This window comes from Vulpes vulpes, chromosome 16, assembly GCF_048418805.1.
Source record: "Vulpes vulpes isolate BD-2025 chromosome 16, VulVul3, whole genome shotgun sequence".
NCBI lineage: Eukaryota > Metazoa > Chordata > Mammalia > Carnivora > Canidae > Vulpes > Vulpes vulpes.
Window position 1 is genome coordinate 23806210 of NC_132795.1, and position 17657 is coordinate 23823866.

The 17657-nt window shown below is 37.9% G+C and overlaps 1 protein-coding gene across 1 annotated transcript; it reads right to left on the reverse strand.

Moving 5' to 3' along the window:
* Window positions 1–9217: 9217 nt before the first annotated feature.
* On the reverse strand, window positions 9218–13582 carry MARS2 (methionyl-tRNA synthetase 2, mitochondrial). Its single transcript, XM_026002599.2, has one exon. It carries the CDS (start codon window positions 13503–13505, stop codon window positions 11724–11726), a length of 1782 nt encoding a protein of 593 aa, XP_025858384.1. The 5' UTR covers window positions 13506–13582; the 3' UTR covers window positions 9218–11723.
* Between the last annotated feature and the right edge of the window lie 4075 nt (window positions 13583–17657).

Below are 17657 nucleotides of genomic sequence, written 5' to 3' on the forward strand. Positions count from 1 at the left end.
ACTGTCGATAATTTGCTATAAAGTCTTGCTTCAATTATCATTTTTGCTTACTGTATTATTTCAAAGCAAGAAATAACACCTCATTTTTATAGCACGTTAAAATTTACAAGCTCTTCACACATATTATCTCATTTTGCCCACTTGATATATGTGAGAAATAATCAGGCAAATAAATAAATAAATAAATAAATAATAAAAAAATAAAAAATAAAATAATCAGGCAACTTTTTATAAGAGAAGTGAGGCTTAGAAAGAATGAGATAATTGCCCAAAATGACATTCCTATTAAGTGGCAGAACCCAGACTTTTGATTACTAATAAATTTCACCAGTAGGGAGGCAAGTGATTTCTAGAGACTAAAGGAGCTGAGAGGGAGAAGATCCTCAAAGAACACAAAACTTTTCGGAGATCATTTTTGTCCAATCCAAGAGTTATGGACCACTTTTTGTTGAATCATATACAAATTACATCTTAGACACAAAATGTCTATTCTAATCCCTTAAGCATCTGGGACTCAGGATCAGAAAATATTTCAAATCTAAAGTAAATTATGATAAACATGAAACTGTTTAATCATGCTTTTAGCTAGTAACTGAAGTATGAACAATTTCCTTAACCAAAACAGTGGGAACAGAATTTAATTTTTTAGACTGTTAATCAGAAATGTTCTTTAAAAGTGCTGTGTACTTCAGTATTCTGGGAAATACAAGATGAGAAGGGCCTTTCAAGTTATCTCTGAAAACTTAAAACCCTCTGATATCAACAGATACCTAGAGGTGGTGCCATTTATTCTATATTTTGAGAACATCACACATTTCCGTGTATTATTGGAAGCATAAAGCCCACCAACAAAAACAAACCTTTCGCTGCTTTTCTTCTTCTTTCCATTCTTCTTGCTAGTAACTGCAGTGTAGGCATTTATCAGTCTTTGTACAGACCCTCCATGTACTGTTTGCTATTTTGACAAAGGGCTATTCTAGTTTTCTTTTTTTACATCCTAATACAGAGGCCAAACTCATGCCACTATTTATACTGATAAAATGTGTGATTCTAAGATAAATGCATAATTATCATAACTGCCCACTAAAGTCTCCTTAGCTTAAAAGTTTTAACAGTGCCTAAGGTTACATACCGCCTAATGTCACTGGAGTGAATTTTCTCAAACACTGTTTTTGTTAACTATTTTTAACTTCTATCTTATGTTTCTTTTCTGGTTAGACTATTTTGTACCTTCCCAAATTATCCTGAAGTGATGTGAATAAACTCTCTGTGTAACCCCACAATTTAAAAACACTTTTAACCTTAGAAGCATTTAGGTTTGATACGCCATAAAATTACCTATTGTTTTTATGACTTAATCCTGATAATTCACCTATTCTATAGCTTTGGCAAGTTGTTACATTGTTAGGAGACATGCTCTGAGTCTTGCTAGGTCAGTGGAGTGACATCTGTGCCCATGTCACAGAAAGCACAATATATAATCAACCATGCCTCTTTAGAGAAATTTTACCTTTTATCTTAGAAGTTTCAGTTCATCTCCCCTAACTATGTAAGTTGCTTTTTAAGTTTTTAGAAGAAGTATTTGAACACTGGCATTAAATTTCTGTAGTCAGATTCAGGCTGGGCAACTGATTTAGCCTTCATACTACTTCTAAAGTTTTAATCAGCTTTATTAGATAAACTCAAGCTTGATTAATGCATTCTTCTCAAATCACAATATTCAGACACAGACAATTTAAAGCAGATAGAACAAAAGAGATTTTTAGGCAAAAGAATTTGGCTAAACTCTGAGGCTCTGAAGTAGGCATTTACTCATAATAAAAACATCTTAGCTGAAAGTTTCCTATTCTTAACTACCTTGAGGAAAGCAGTATCTTCTATCGTTATGCTCAGCAGTGGATCAAATAAAAATCATCTGTTGGAACACAAGAGTCTATTCATTGGATGTTTTACTTAACAGTAGGACAAAATAGTATTATTAATATGACAGTTTTAATAATTCCAATTTTCTCTGGATAGTTGCTATCTCAATCATAAAATCTGACTAATTTTATATATTACTAAGTACATAAATCTCTTTGAAACATATCTTTACCAAAGTTCAGGGATGACAAAGTATAACCTAATAATTCAGAAATACCATTAGATATGGCCATTCTCAGACCCTTTGTAGTTAGTCTTTGTTATAGCCCAAGGATACAACAGGTTTTAAGGTAGCCCACTATTTATAGTGGGAATTTCCTAAAGCACACCTCTCCTCAGAATAGAGGCCCAGTTAATAATATTTTCTAAAACTTTCCCTTAATTGTAAAATAAGAGCCATTTAAAATGCATTAAAACCCTAATTTTCTTTAAATCTCTTAATAGGAACCAAGGTTATATTCCGTGAGAAGCAGCTTTTCTCAGCCTTCATCTGTAGGTTTGAAACCTCGATATTCTCGAAGCCCACTCTCATCCTAGAAAAGATTTCAGAGCAGAGGATTCAATTCTTACTCCATCTTCCTCTACTGATTCTGTTAAGTAGAGTCTTAGATAACTATTTTATCCAATAATAGAAAACAACTGGCCCCACGTGCGGTCTGGTAACAAATGGGGTTTGGATGTGCCTAATGTAAGATGATTTAGCTTTCTTAAGGGCATTAAAGAAATCTTAGTAGCCAGAACATTGGAGGTGCAGGATAAAAATCATGGTTTCCTTTATTAATTTCACACACATTTAAATAACAGACTTATAACTTGTAACAAAGAGAACAAAGGTCATAACTCTATAAAGTAACAAATACCTTGAGAAAGTTTGAAAAATTTTGTCATTATCTGGCTATCTTATGAACATGATAATGTAAATAAGCACTTAAAAACATTTTTGGTGTTTGGATTTTTCAGATTTATTCCAGATGTTTCATTATTTGTAGACATAACCACGGCATATACAGAATATACATAGCAACAGGCCATTTGTTGTAATATAGCAAATTTTAAAAAACACTATCTTTCTGGGGAGATAATGGGATTGTAGCTTCCACATCATTTTGGCTTTGCTGTATTTAAGTTTGTATATATTTTACTTACATAAAATACTTTTTTATAAAACTCTAGATTTACATTAGAAATTTTGACAGATATTAATACATGTAAAGATCATTTATATATATAATATCTGGAATTGTCATATTATGACCATTTATTTTATACCAGTTACTATGACCAGAGTAGATAGACACTGTTCTTAAACGTGCTTAAATAGATCTCTATATCTATTCTGACCCTCTTTTGTCATTCACACCAAAAGTGTAAGGGTTCTTATAGCATCTCAGCAAGGGGTATAAGCATTCGCTGCATATATCATGTCAGATTCAATACATATTTTTTTCCTTTAACACTGTGACAATATTGTTATTCCTTTTTATCTTTTCATTCAGGTCTTAGTTTGTGAGTTTTCTAGGCTTTCAAAACGTTAACTTTGAATGAACTTAACCCATAACATCGTATTTCACCTTTTAAATACAAAGACGCTATGGCTGCTCTTACATAAGTTTTTTATGATTAAGAAATGCAACACTTGGTTAAAATTTAAAAATGGCCATGCCAACTTTTCTTTAAATGCTGCCTGCTTAATGTCATTATATTCCTTATATACAAGCCTGGATTAATAATAAAACAATTAAAAGTAAGATAAATAAGCAACAATTAAACGGACTACATGTAATTTTATCTAGCATTTATTGAAATTTGATTGCACAATACTAGAAAAGAGTCTTATTTTTTTCGCTATTTTGATTTCATGTCTATTACAAAACCTAAAGCTAGTTTGCACTTCTGTTGAAAAGAGTAAGAATTATATATTAAAACCTTCTATAACGTTAGGAAGATAACCCAATTATAACTTAATTTTTTTTATCTTGCCTCATAAAGAATAATGAATTATCCATTGATGTATCTTCTTTTTGGGTATATTGCCAAAATGTTTCTGGGCTAAAATATCTATGTAGAGAAATAAAATGTAATAACATAGTTATATAAATTATTCTGGCACATCCTAAGACCACTCCAGCTATTGAGAATATTTTATTTTGCTACCTTTATTATGAAAGTAACATGCTATGTGCTAATGTCTAGTATTCTATAATTAGAGCTGTAGGCAAAAATATCATGAAACATTCTATTTAATACTCCACTTGTCTGGCATTTTCATTTTAATCCCATATTTGATATTCAGGCTTATTTGGTATATACCAAGGCATTATTTTTTCTGAAACTTTTGTAAGTTTCAAGAATCCAAGAGTAACTGCATTTTCCTTCAGAGAAAGATTTCTATTTGAAGTGTTTTTCTTAGCTAATTTATTTTAGGCAGTTTTACACTTAACCAAAAGGTCATGATGCACTTTCACAGTACATTAATTCAACTCTATAAAGATGGGACTACTTTATTTTTCTCTCCAGATATAAATTACAGAAAAATGGAGATAATATGAAAGTCATTAATATACAACAACAAACCCCCCAAACACTGTTATGCTTAAATTGTGATATCTGGCTCTTATTTTATAGGGAACTTAAGATACCAATAATAGCAAAAACAGCTGTAATAGGTTTTAAGAGGTAAATGTTCTAGCTTTTAACTACCAACGTCCCGTCCTTTTTTTTGCTGCAAGTTAGGATATCAAAATGGACAGAGATATGGAGACTAAACCCTCATCTTTAGCCTCATAGATTCTGAAATGACCAATGATAATATATAAAGGAAATGCTTAAGCAACACAAAAAGTATTACCAAAAAAGCATTTTTTTCCTTTGATGTTTTGGAGAAAACATCTAAAGGATAATAATTTTAAAGTATACATCAATAATTTGAGATGGTTTTAATAATTTCAATGTGTTTCTTGCTAATCATATTTAAGGTCTTTGTTTTTAACATGTCTAACTTTGGTACCAAAGCAAAGCAAATTATATAATATATCCACTTAAATATTTTTAGCAACACATAAAAGAAACTTTCTAAAATCTTTATTAGTATCTGATTATGCAAATTATTTTTAAAAGATACTAATATAAAGTAAATTGTTCCTGTACTATCCAAATGCTGGACATTAAGGTTAACCTTAGGATTATTTTATTTAGGCTATATACAACTGTTTGTGAGAACAGTTTTCAATTAAAATAACACATACATCCTAATGTCTGTGACAAAGGAAAAATGAAAATAAATTCAACAATCCTATGTTTACCAGTTAGATTTTCATGCCTGTGCCCTGTGTGTCTATCTTTAGAGAATTATTTAAAACTCTTGAGCTCAAACTTAACCTACCTTCACATATGAATATTTAAAACAGCTAACTCTACAGACTTACCAATGATGGGTTTTGATAACTTGGTTGACCTTGGTAGTCTCCTTCTCACCACTCTTGATGTTAGGCAGTAAGTTTTCGCTACTTTTCCTTTGCTTTTCTGAGATCAGGTTGATTTCCTAATTTTTACACTTAGCTATACACAGTTAGTTATACATTTATATTGGGTTTTGTGCCCCAGAATGGATAGCTCTACTTTTAGATGGTCTCCATAGATTATGGAAAAAGGAAGAAGTCCCATATATTCTCCTTAGGATAGAAAACTAATTTAATGACATCAGTTACATCCAAAAATATTTTACTTAAAATGTTATGAATTAACTACCTTCTAGAGGCTGATTTTTATGTGGGCAACATTTAAATAAAAATCTTTCTAGTTTGAGGATTATTAACTAATAATTATTTTTTAAAGCTAGGTCAGACAATGTCATAATGGACATAAACATTTTTTTCCTTTATATTTAGCAAAAAATACTCCTTCTATATTTTAAATGGTGTGAAAATCTAACCATCAGTTTTCGTGCAATGAACCATACATATTATCAATAATTCATTTCTGTGCTTAAAGTCTTCTCTATAATACCAAAATGGGCTTCTTATACATTGTTACTTGATTTCTATTTAGTTACATTCCAGGGATGAGTTATAAAATGAAACTGAGCTGAGGAATAAAAGGTTTACTTTTTTAAAATGTAGGGAGTTTCCAGCAAATAAGTTTTATAGAAATTTAAATATAAAAAGTTAATGCAGTAAATTCAGGATTGAAGATTCTTTGCTTAATGTGAAAGCCCTTGTAAACTGCTTTAGTAAGTAATTTTTTAAGGACAACCTAAAAAATGCTATATATTTTTTATAACACACCAGTGTGATTAACAAGTCATATTCTACATGCAAAAAATACCAAAAAGGCACCCATCGTGCCTTGCTAACTTGGGACTTTGTAACTTGGATTTAAACCTAATTCTGAAGAAATTATTTAAAAAAAAAAAAAAGATGGAGGTGTTCTTGGCTCCCAAGTTAGCAAGGACTTTAATACTTTTTTATACATTTTTAAAAATACAATTTAAATGATAGCTTAGAGACCTATATAAACATAGGTTTTATCACATTTCTTCAAGGTGTAGCCCATGTCCAACCTAATACCTACATTTCATTAAAAATGTAAAATATGACATTTTGTGCAGTTCCTAATAAAATCTCTAATTAGGGGGAATTAGAACATGCCTTGACTTGTGTATGAGATAACTAACCAGGAATTATTCAGTAGGTGGCCTATTAGCTAATGGGGTGATACTTGCTTTGGTAATAACTAGAGTCAAAGGGCATATAATCTGGTTTCTGCAGGCTTATTAGGAAAGACGTTGTAAGAATACAGTAATAAATGTTCAGTAAATTCATAGAACTTAAAATTGTTAAATAGATGAGTCTTTTCGTAAGTTCATTTGTATTAAAACTAAAACTGTATGTATGAAATGAAAAAGTTTCAGTGTTTATGAGCTCTAATAAAATTCTCTGGCTTTGTTACTATAATAGTCAATTGAAATAAAACTTTTGAATATTGATATGTTTTCATGTTTAGAGATTAATGTGTACTTACATTATTAGTAAAATACTTTCAAAATACTTAGATTCAGAAATTTACGATAGTATACTTCCCTTTAGAGGAGAATTGTTGGATTCAAGAATTTGGAATAGTGTTCTGAAATAAGAAAGTAATCTTAAGGAAAAAGAAAGAGAGACTATAGAGTTATTAAAATTTTAACAATTTATACCAGCACACATAAGTAGGCTTAGGATATAAAGGAAACTACTGAAAGCAACTGAGAAATAGAACATATTTCATGATAAAGGTGTATTTTTTCTAAATTTCTGTTTTGGCACTCATCTATTTCATAATCTAGCGATCAAGAATAATTCCTCATTTTGAAACACTCATTGCTCTATTTCAATTAAGGGTTCTTACTTAGACTTTAGGTCTTCAGATCTTTGGTTCTGATTATATTGCTTCCTCTAACCCCATAATACAGTGCCCTTAGTATACTCAGTGAGATTGATTGTGGTGTTAGTGCTGCAGCTCTGGCATCAAGACAAGTTTGAGTCTAGGCTCTTCTGTTTTACAAGCTATAACCTTAGCCAAATTACTTAATCTCTCTGTGCCCCAACTTCTCATCAGCTAAGGAGAGAAAGAAAAATACTTCAGAGTTGATGGGAAAAGATGAGAGAACACAATCAAGGAACATAGAACCACTGGTTCTCTCCCTTCACCTTTATTACTGAACAATGAAAAAATCTGGCAAAATGATCATGGGATTCTCCCCTTTTAATAATCCAAAGGGAGAAGATTTACTGAATAGGTATATTTGCTGGCATTTCTATTTAAAAAGCAAGTTATTTTCACAGAGGCATATTTGGAAAAAGTCAAAGTTTTAGAGTCATAAAACCATACCTGCGATAAGATTTTTATTTTTTTCTACACTTAACAGTAATCAATGATACACTTGGTAGTGAGCAGTAAAGACTGAAGTACTAACATCTAGTGTAAGTTTTTACTTCCTCATTGCCTGGCTTCTCTGAACTCATGAATGGCGATTTCATTTTTTTTGCAGACTTGAACATTTCTTATTTTCAATTTTACCCTTTTACCTTTTGAGAATATGTTGTTAGATCATACAAGTTCCTAAGTGTTATAACCTGTTGGTGCATTACTCCTTTTATATTAAGTCTCACTTTATCTTTAGTAATGGTTTTCCCTCAATATAGACTGTCTACTAATATTACAATACCAGCTTTCTTTTGGTTTATTTTGGCCATTTCTTTTGGCCTGTTGTTTCTTCATGTCTCATTTTCTAAGTATATACCTTCTAAGTACATATAACTATTTAATTTAAGCATTAAAAAACTAAGCATGAACATTGCTGTCTTTTGACAGAAGGCTCATTCTATGTTTATTACAATTCTGAAATATTTGTAATTATACTTATTTCTACTGTCTTATTATAGGTTTTCTTTTACCATATTTTTCATTTTTCTTTGCCCTTTTTTCTCCTTCCTGTCTTATGTTGGATTGAGTATTAACATTTCTTTTTATCTGGCTTGAAAGAAACGCATTCTATTTGTACTGTTTTAGTGATTTAACCCAAAGTGTATAACATTCTTATTAACTTTATATTTTTAGTATTTATAATTTTTAACCAAAAGATTCTTCTAGGCTAGTTCAAAGGAAGCCAAATTATTGAAATTATCTTAATGTTTTCTAAACTAAAAGTTATTACACTATTTAAAATATTTTAATCAAGAAAAAATGTGTAATTGGTCATATTTTTATGGACTCTACTAAGAACAAATTCTAATCTTTAACAGTCAATCATAAACTAATTTTTGAAGGCTCATCTTCATCTTAAATCCCACAAACCAGTGACTATCAACTAATGAAGAGTACATGCACAAGGCATGGCCTTAGGAATGGTATATAAGGAGAACAGTACCATTTTCCCCATACTGTACACTAAGAAAGGTGGCATCATCTACTTCAGTTATTCCTAGAGCTGTCCCTCCGGCTTACCCAGTGAGTCTTCCAGGTCCTCTGCAGATGTTTCATCCAAAAATCCTTCATGACTTGAAGACAGGGCTCACCTTTCCTTGGAGCTATAATTTTCTTCTTGTAGATGGTGCACTTGGTTTCCTGAAACATCCTGACATCTCATACCTTCCTGTTAAGTGAGGAGCTGCAGACTTTAAATAATCTATGGTGAGTAATCCGTGCTATCAACCAAATGGTGAAATTCAATTAATAGCCAAGGACAGAATTTCTGTACTTCTGTCTCACCTTACTTTGACAGTCTAAGTATGGCTAAAATTCTCAATAGCTATTCTTTTTTTTTAATATTTTATTTATTCATTAAAGAGACGGGGGGGAGAGAGAGAGGTAGAGACAGAGGGAGAAGCAGGCTCCCCATGGAGCAGGGAACCCCATGCAGGACTCAATCCCAGGACCCTGGGATCACAACCTGAGCCAAAGGCAGACGCTTAACCTTTCTGTCAAAGGATCCACAAGATGTCCTCTCTGAGAAGTACATGTACTCCAGTTTTAAGTTTCATCTATCCTCCACTTGCCATTCCTAAACTGCTGGATCAAATTGAACATATCAACAAAGTAGCCAAAGGTTATTTGCTTTACCTATCCTGCCTCCAACAGAGAATCCAACTGGTTCACCTTCTACTGAGTAACTCAGATCCACACTTCCTCACTCAAAGTATCTGGTCTTTTATGTTATTTATGCCCTGTCCTCTTTGATACTTCTATTTTCTTATGCCCTTGGGTAACATAAATATTCTGGTAGCCAGGTAAACGTCTGTACAAATGACAGTCTGCACAAAGGAACTCCATTACACCCAGCAAGCCAAGGTCCAGTGTATTGACCAGCGCTAGACCATAGGAACATTCAAGTGGAAGAGTGTCTCTCCTTTCATGATAAGTTCAGTAAGACTGCTATAAGAGCACTTCAAAGGCAGAGGTTATTATCATTCCACTGGTTTTCCAAGTCTGTTTTTGTTCATTCGCGTAAACACATCTCATCTCTTTCACCACTCTGCTCTATCCAGCCCTAGCAGATACTATTCTCCCTTCTAGGCCTGAGTCATCAGCCCTACTAATCCCAGCAGATAACTAGAATATGTCATGTGGAAAGCCCAGGATTCCATTATGAAGAGTAAGGAAGGTCTGAAGGAACATTTGTTGAAATGGTCCTTCCCCTTTAGAATGCCTTCAAGGATTCTTTCCTAAGCAATGTTCCCAAGCAGTGTTTCCAAGCAACAATGTGGTTGTGCTCTCACCACATTGATTAATGAAAAGAAACTGGAGCTGAATAGTAGCACCTAGAATAAATCTGGGGGAACTACCAGCACAATAGTTTACCTCATAATAAGCCCTCTCTGCTTGCTACCATGCTTAACGTGGATATTTCAAGGCAAGTTCTCCTTTTAAACTCTGGCCTACCTGTCCAATTACCTATGACATATAATGCTGGCTTACTATGTTGTAGTCATTGTATAAATTGATACCTTAACATCTCTCTGTGATGTTCTCTTATGGAGGCTTGGAGAGATCCCTAAATCCAGTTTGAGATTCCTGGAGCATTGATCATTTCCTCCCTTCACCATCACTTCAACAAATTCAACAGAACAGATCTAAATAAGGTACTCAAAAACTTTTAAACTTTAATAACTTAAGAAAGCAAAAAAAAAAGTAAAAAGTACTTGAAAGTAAATGTATTAACATTTATAACTATTCACACAATGTCTGTCTTGTATTATAGATTCTGATTGACCAAAAGAAATAATAAAAAGTAAATTCTGTATGTGGTGACATAATTATAAGAAATAAAAAAAATATAACCACTCTGAACTATTTACAGATTTCTTAAATCGTATGTGTAAACTTAATGTTATTAAAGTTTAAAATTTTTAACATGCCAACTACCTCGAGAGCTTTATAATTTATCACAGATGGTCCAAACAAATTTGGTAAGTTTACTTATTAGATTACTAAATATTAATAAAGGAAATGTCCTTTTTCAGTAGTGAAAAAAACAGGATTCTGATCTTTTTATTGCTTTGTGTGAAACTGCAGTGGCTACAGTTATCCCTTATTTTAAGAAAAGCAATAAAAATTTTTCTCTAAATTTAAATTCTGCATAATTAGAAAGCAGAAAACTGATTTATTCTAAATATTCTGAAATGTCATTGTCAAGTAATTATTTGAGACTTTGGAGCCATCTACTGGTTGACGTATAATGTTACAAAGCACAACTATTAGACTATTAACAAAGTACAGAGTTACAGTTTTAAGAACTGAAAATACAAACATGGGCAAAAACCATCTAGTTGAGGACAATGGCTTTTAAAGGTTTAATAAAAAAAAAATCTCTTTTTAATAGGAAACCCAATATACATAACAAAATTGGTCTACTCTGTAAAAGCTGAGGTAGGGGAGCCTCCAACCCCCACTCTCCACTAACTTGCCCAGCAGAGGCCAGGCTAATGAAAAGCCATAAGAGGTAGTCTGGGCAAATAACATTAACTGTGGCTTGGAAGGAGGCACAATGAGAAGGAATAGTATCAGCAAAGTTGTCTCTTCCCCATCTTTACCTTGGAGACATCGTAGAGACATTGGTGTGCAAAGGATAGTGGTTAATGGGTACAGAAAACTGAAGAGTAGGGGGGTAGGCACCTGAAAGGTGACAAACCTCTTTTCACAGGGACATGGTTTATGTGCTCATATGATGCAACACTTTAGAAAACATTAGTATAACTTTCCTGAAAATGCAAAATAAGAAACACATTTGCCTTTTTATCACAAGCCAATTAAGAACTAAGTTTCTAGGTCCGATGGGCTTTTACTAGCCAGGCCCTGGACTGGTCTAGTCTTGGAAACAAGAGCCCAGTTTCAGGTCCCAGCCTCCTCCCTTCAAAAGGACATGGATATCCATAGAATCGAGGCAAGAAAATGAGCTCTCCAAGACCCCTCTCTGTGGCAGAGACTCCCAACCTGGATAGCAGCTTATCAGCTAGGCTTGGGGTGACAGGCTGGAGCAAAGTTCCAAAGACTCGTAAACATTCCAAGGCCACATGAAGCACGGTACCCAGCCAGGGGGCATCCACTGGGCTCTCCCAGCTCAACTTCCATGGTGCGTGCCTTTGGACAAAGCCGTTAGTTTGCCGGACACAGCTGGACACGGCCTCCAGAGCCTTATAGATCTGGAAGTTATCGTAATGCTCGGCTACCTGCCTGGGCAAGGTGGCCACTGTGTTCACCAAGGCGTAGTCCTCAGCCTGAGCGCGAGCCGATGGCCCCGCCACCCCTGGCGCAGGGGGAAAGCAGTTGGTGCAGAAAACCGGGTAGGTCCCGGAAGGATTTATTCTGTTGGCAGTGCACCGGTTCAGAAGGCCTCCCAGAGCATCTGCCAGCTCTGAATCTAGCAACTTAACCACCTTTTCATCATAGTAATCACAGTCCCAGTTGGGGACGCCCTGCCGAAGAAGAAAGTATCGGAAGCCATCCACAGTATAGCGATCGAGGCAAGTCCTGGGATCCACCACGTTACCCAAGCTTTTGGACATCTTTTGGCCACAGACCGTCCAGTGGGAGTGGACGTAGATGCGATGAGGTGGGCTCATGCCGGCCCCTAAGAGGAGCGCAGGCCAATAGATAGCATGGAATTTGAGAATGTCCTTGCCTATGATATGAGAGGTGGCTGGCCACCAAGCTCTGAACTCCGCGTTGGGGTAGCCAATTACGGTAAGGTAGTTGACCAGGGCATCCAGCCACACGTAGATGGTCTGCGAATCGTCCCCGGGCACGGGAATGCCCCAGTGCAAGTGGCTGCTCCTTCGAGAGACCGACAGGTCCGGCAGCTCCTCCTCCAGCCACTGAAGAACTGCGAGACGAAACGGCTCGGGAGTGACTGCCTGCGGGTCGTCCCGCAGCCACCGCCGAAGCGGCTCTCGGAACTGGGAAAGCCTGAAAATGTAGTTTTCTTCCTTGGTCCAGGATACGGGATGCCCACTCTCCAGAGACACGGGACACGCATCCCCCGACGGGCCCGGCTGCCGGGTGACCTTGGCCTCGGGCAGGAAGCACTCTTCGGAGGCGCAATACCAGCCCTCATAGAGCCCCTTGTAAAGCAGACCCCGGGCCTCCAGCAAGCCCCAGAAGTGCTGCACGGCGACCCGGTGCCGGGCCTCGGTGGTGCGGACGAAGTCGGTGGAGGAGACGCCAGCCTCCCGGAAAAGCTGCTGGAACTGGGCAGACACTCGGTCGCAAAGCTCGGCGGGGGCCAGGCCCGCGGCGGCCGCTGCCTGTTGGATCTTCAAGCCGTGCTCGTCGGTGCCAGTGGAGAATCGCGTGGCGGCCGCGCTGGGGACTCGCAGGCGACGGTGGCGGCACAGGGCGTCCGCCAGCAGCGCCGAGTACAGGTGTCCGATGTGTGGCGCCGCGTTCACGTAGAAAATGGGTGTCGTGAAGAAGGCGCGGGCGCCAGGGGCATCGTCGCGCACACCGAGAGGGCCCGAGCTGCAGTGGCGCGGGCCGGAGGACCCCAGGACCGAGACCCCGCTCGCCCGCCGGCGGCCGAGCAGCCGCAGGGCACGAACGCGCAGCATGATGCCGGCGGGGCCGCGGCGGCGGAGGCGGCGTGGGGGCGCACGTGTGAGGGGCGCATGCGCAGCCGGGGCGCGCGGCCGCTTCCGGTCTGCGGGCCAGCCAATGAGGCGGGGCGCTCGGCGTGTGCGCGCGGGGGGGGGGGGGCGGGCGCGTCCCGGAGGGCGCGGGGAGGGGGCGCCGCGGGCGGGAGGGCGCGGGGAGGAGGCGCCGCGGGCGGGAGGGCGCGGGAGAGGTCGGGAGCGCCGCCGAGGCTTCCGCAGCGCCCTTTGCGGCGGGCGAGGGGTGAGGCAGGGATACGCTCTGCAGGCGCCCGGCCGGCGTGGGGGTCGGAAGCGGTGGATCCGGGGGCGGGGGAGCGAGGAAAAGTAATCACCTACCGCGCTCGAGGGCAGACTGAGAACCGGCCAAGTAAGGGAGGTGTCCCCTCCGAACACAATTTTTGGTGAATCGGTGAAGGAGGTACCTGTGTTACGTGTCGAGTCAGATCCAGAGAGGGGAAGTGCAGCGAGCTGTCACGGACGAGGGGGAATCCGCCTTCGACCCCACTGCCCCGAGGACTCGTTAGTGATTGTCCATTCAGGTGGTCTCGCAGTTCTCCTGCAGGTTTCTCACGTTTGCTTTTAGTGATGGAACCCGGGCTCTGCCGGGGCGGGTGCATCCGGAGCCCAGAATTAGATTACTATTAATCTGAGGTTCGGGAAACACTCTCCTGTTTGGTCTATGATCGCCCATCCTTTTCTTTTTCCTTTTTTTCTTTTTTTTTTCATTGAAATACTGTGTTCACTTAATAATGAAAATGCAGTGCGATACCTGTGAACCTGCAACCCGACCTAACAACTAGAAGTGGTTCCCTAACTGTGATTCCACGAGAGCAGCATTAGCAGCACCTGGGACCTTGTTAGAGATGCACATTCTTAGGCCTCAGGCCCCCACCTACGCTGAGGGTGGGGCTCGGCGGTCCAGGTCTTAGTGAGCTCTGCAGGTGATGGCGAGAAGTGTGAGAACCACTGAACTAGATGACCAGTGACTTCCATCTATGTGCACCTTTTGTTTTTTAAAGATTTTATTTATTTATTCATGAGACACAGAGAGGGGCAGAGACACAGGCAGAGGGAGAAGCAGGCTCCGGGGTCACGCCCTGGGCTGAAGGCGCTAAACCGCTGAGCCACCGGGGCTGCCCTGTGCTCCTTTTCTCCTTTTCTCCTTGCAGACCTTCTAGAGGTCATCATTGTCCTAAATTCTGTACTTTTTGTATTTGTGTTATCACATATATAATATGTCTAAGCAACATATTGTTTAAAAAAAGGATATCCTGCTACATGGGATCTTCTTCCACCAACCATTTTCACTCATTTTGTTACTAAGATTCATCCATGTTTCTTTCTGTAAGTCTAGTTACTTCATTCTGACTACTGAATAATAATCATCTATGAATGGAAGTATTTGGTAAGTTGGATCTGATTTCTCTGGTGATATGGAAAGTAGAGCAATCAAATTCTCTATGTAAGTCACAATAGGTATAGCAAATAGTCTTTGAGTGTTTGATTGATATGCTCTATTTGACCCAGCAGTTTAAGAAGGGAAAGTGAAGAACGGGTAAAGCTGAAAACTGGAGGGTATGTACAGCACCTTCCAGATAGACAAATCCAGGCTAAAAGTCTAAGAAGTTTTCTGGTAACTCTCCAAACACCCCCACCTCCTTTCCATGGAGTCAGTTCTTTAGCATACAAATATGCTAGCTTTTCTCCTGTACCCATTGCTGCTCCATTATTTTTCTTTTCTTTATAGCAGATTCCTTGAAAGAAATGGCTATCGATGGACATCTGAGTGGTTCAAGTTGTTTGCTCTTATAAACAGTTCTACCGGGGATTCCTGGGTGGCTCAGAGGTTTGGCGCCTGCCTTTGGCCCAGGGTGCGGTCCTGGAGACCCAGGATCCAGTCCTGCGTCAGACTCCCAGCATGAAGCCTGCATCTCTCTCTGCCTGTGTCTCTGCCTCTCTCTCTCTCTCATGAATAAATAAATAAAATCTTTTTAAAAATATATAAATAAACAGTACTACTATTAACTCTCTTATATAAATCTCCTGGTACTTACATGCTAAAGTTTCTCTAGGTATATATCTAGGAATGATATTGCTGGATCATAGAGGATATGAAAGTTCAATTTCACAAGATAATGCTAAGTTGTTTTCCAACATGGTTAAACAAATTTACATCCCCATCAGGAACATACCATTGAAGAGGTCTTTCCAATACTTGATAGTAGCTACTTCTTAATTTTTGGCCAGTTAAATAAGTATAAAATATTATCTCACTAATGTTCATAGAAACATTATGCACAATAGCTAAAAAATGGAAATACCCCAAACATCAATTATCTGAGGAATGAATAAACAAATACGGTATATCCGTATAATAGAATGTTATTCAGCCATAAAAAGGAATGAATTACTGATAAATGCTATCATACAGGTAAATATTAAAATGTTAAAAAAAAAAGGGGGGGGGCAGCTGGGTGGCTCAGCGGTTGAGAGTCTGCTTCCAGCTCAGGGCATGATCCTGGAATCAAGTCCCACATCAGGCTCCCTGCACGGAGCCTGCTTCTCCCTCTGCCTGTGTCTCTGCCTCTCCCTTTCTGTGTCTTTCATGAAAATAAATAAATAATAAATAAATAAATAAATAAAATCTTTTAAAAAATAAAATAAAATGTTAAAAAAAAAAAACTTTAAAGTGTTATGCTGAATAAAAGAGACCAGGCACAAAAGACTGAATATTGCAGATTCCATTTATATGAAATATCCAGAATAGACAAATGCATAGAGATAGAAAGGAGATTAGTAGATACCAGGAGCTGGGGGAAAGTTGGAATGGAGATTGAATGCTTAAAGGTTATGGGGTTTTGGGAGTGATGAAAGAGATCTGGAACTAGATAGTGATGACCATTATACAATATTGTGAATGTACTTAATGCCATTGAATTGTACACTTTAAAATGGCTAAAATGGGGCGGCCCAGGTGGCTCAGGGGTTTAGCGCCACCTTCAGCCCAAGGCCTGATCCTGGAGACCCGGGATCAAGTCCCATGTCAGGCCCCCTGCATGGGGCCTGCTTCTCCCTTGACTGTGTCTGCCTCTCTCTCTGTGTGTCTCTCATGAATAAATAAATAAAATATTTTTTAAAAAACAGCTAAAATGATGAATTTTATGTGTATCTTACTACAATACAGTGTTATCTCACTGTGGTCTTAATTTGCAGTTATCTACATAGAAGTGAGGTTAAGCATCTCTGTGTGTTTATTAACTATATAAATTTCTTTGTGAAGCAACTATTTGTATTTTGTGTATGTTTTTCTATTGACGTGGCTTTTTATTTTCAGAAGGTTTTTATATATTCTTGATGCTCTTCCTTTATTGGTTGATATTTTACAAGTATCATATACCAAACTGTATCTTGTCTCTTCACATTAAACTTCTTAATGAGCAGAAGTTGTTGATTTTAATAGAGTAGAATTTATCAGAATTTATCTTAGGGACACCTGGGTGGTTGAGCATCTGCTTTTGGCTCGGGGTGTAGTCCCAGGGTCCTGGGATCGAGTCCCACATCGGCCTCCCCTTCAGAAGCCTGCTTCTCTCTCTGCCTATGTCTCTGCCTCTCTCTGTGTGTCTCTCTTGAATGAATAGATGGAATCTTTAAAAAAAATTATCTTGTTATTGTCATTTTATGATTAATCATTATGACTATTTTTCTGATTATCTCTTTGCTTTAGAAATACCTTTTAGTACTCTGATGTCAAAATAAATATCCATATTTTCATATGAAAACTTAAAATTTTTGGTTTTGATGTTTAAATACTTAATGTAAAATTGAAATTTTTAGGTATGATACAAGGTGGGGATCCAGTTTCATCCCCATATAGATGATCAACTGTCCCAGCTCCATTTCTCCATTGATTTGTCATGCCACTCCCATCATATATTAAATTTCCACATATGCAGGTTTTTGTTTCTAGGATCTTCATTCTGTTATATTGGTTAATTTGTCTATGCCTTGCTAAAACAGATTTAATTACTACAGCTCTATAATAAATATTAATATAAAGTCTTAATATCTCCTCCTTATTCTTCTTCAGAAGTAGCTTAGGGATGGCTGGGT

Coding starts and splice junctions, on each gene's coding strand:
- MARS2 (XM_026002599.2), bottom strand. CDS start 13,505: ATGCTGCGCGTTCGTGCCCTGCGGCTGCTCGGCCGCCGGCGGGCGAGC.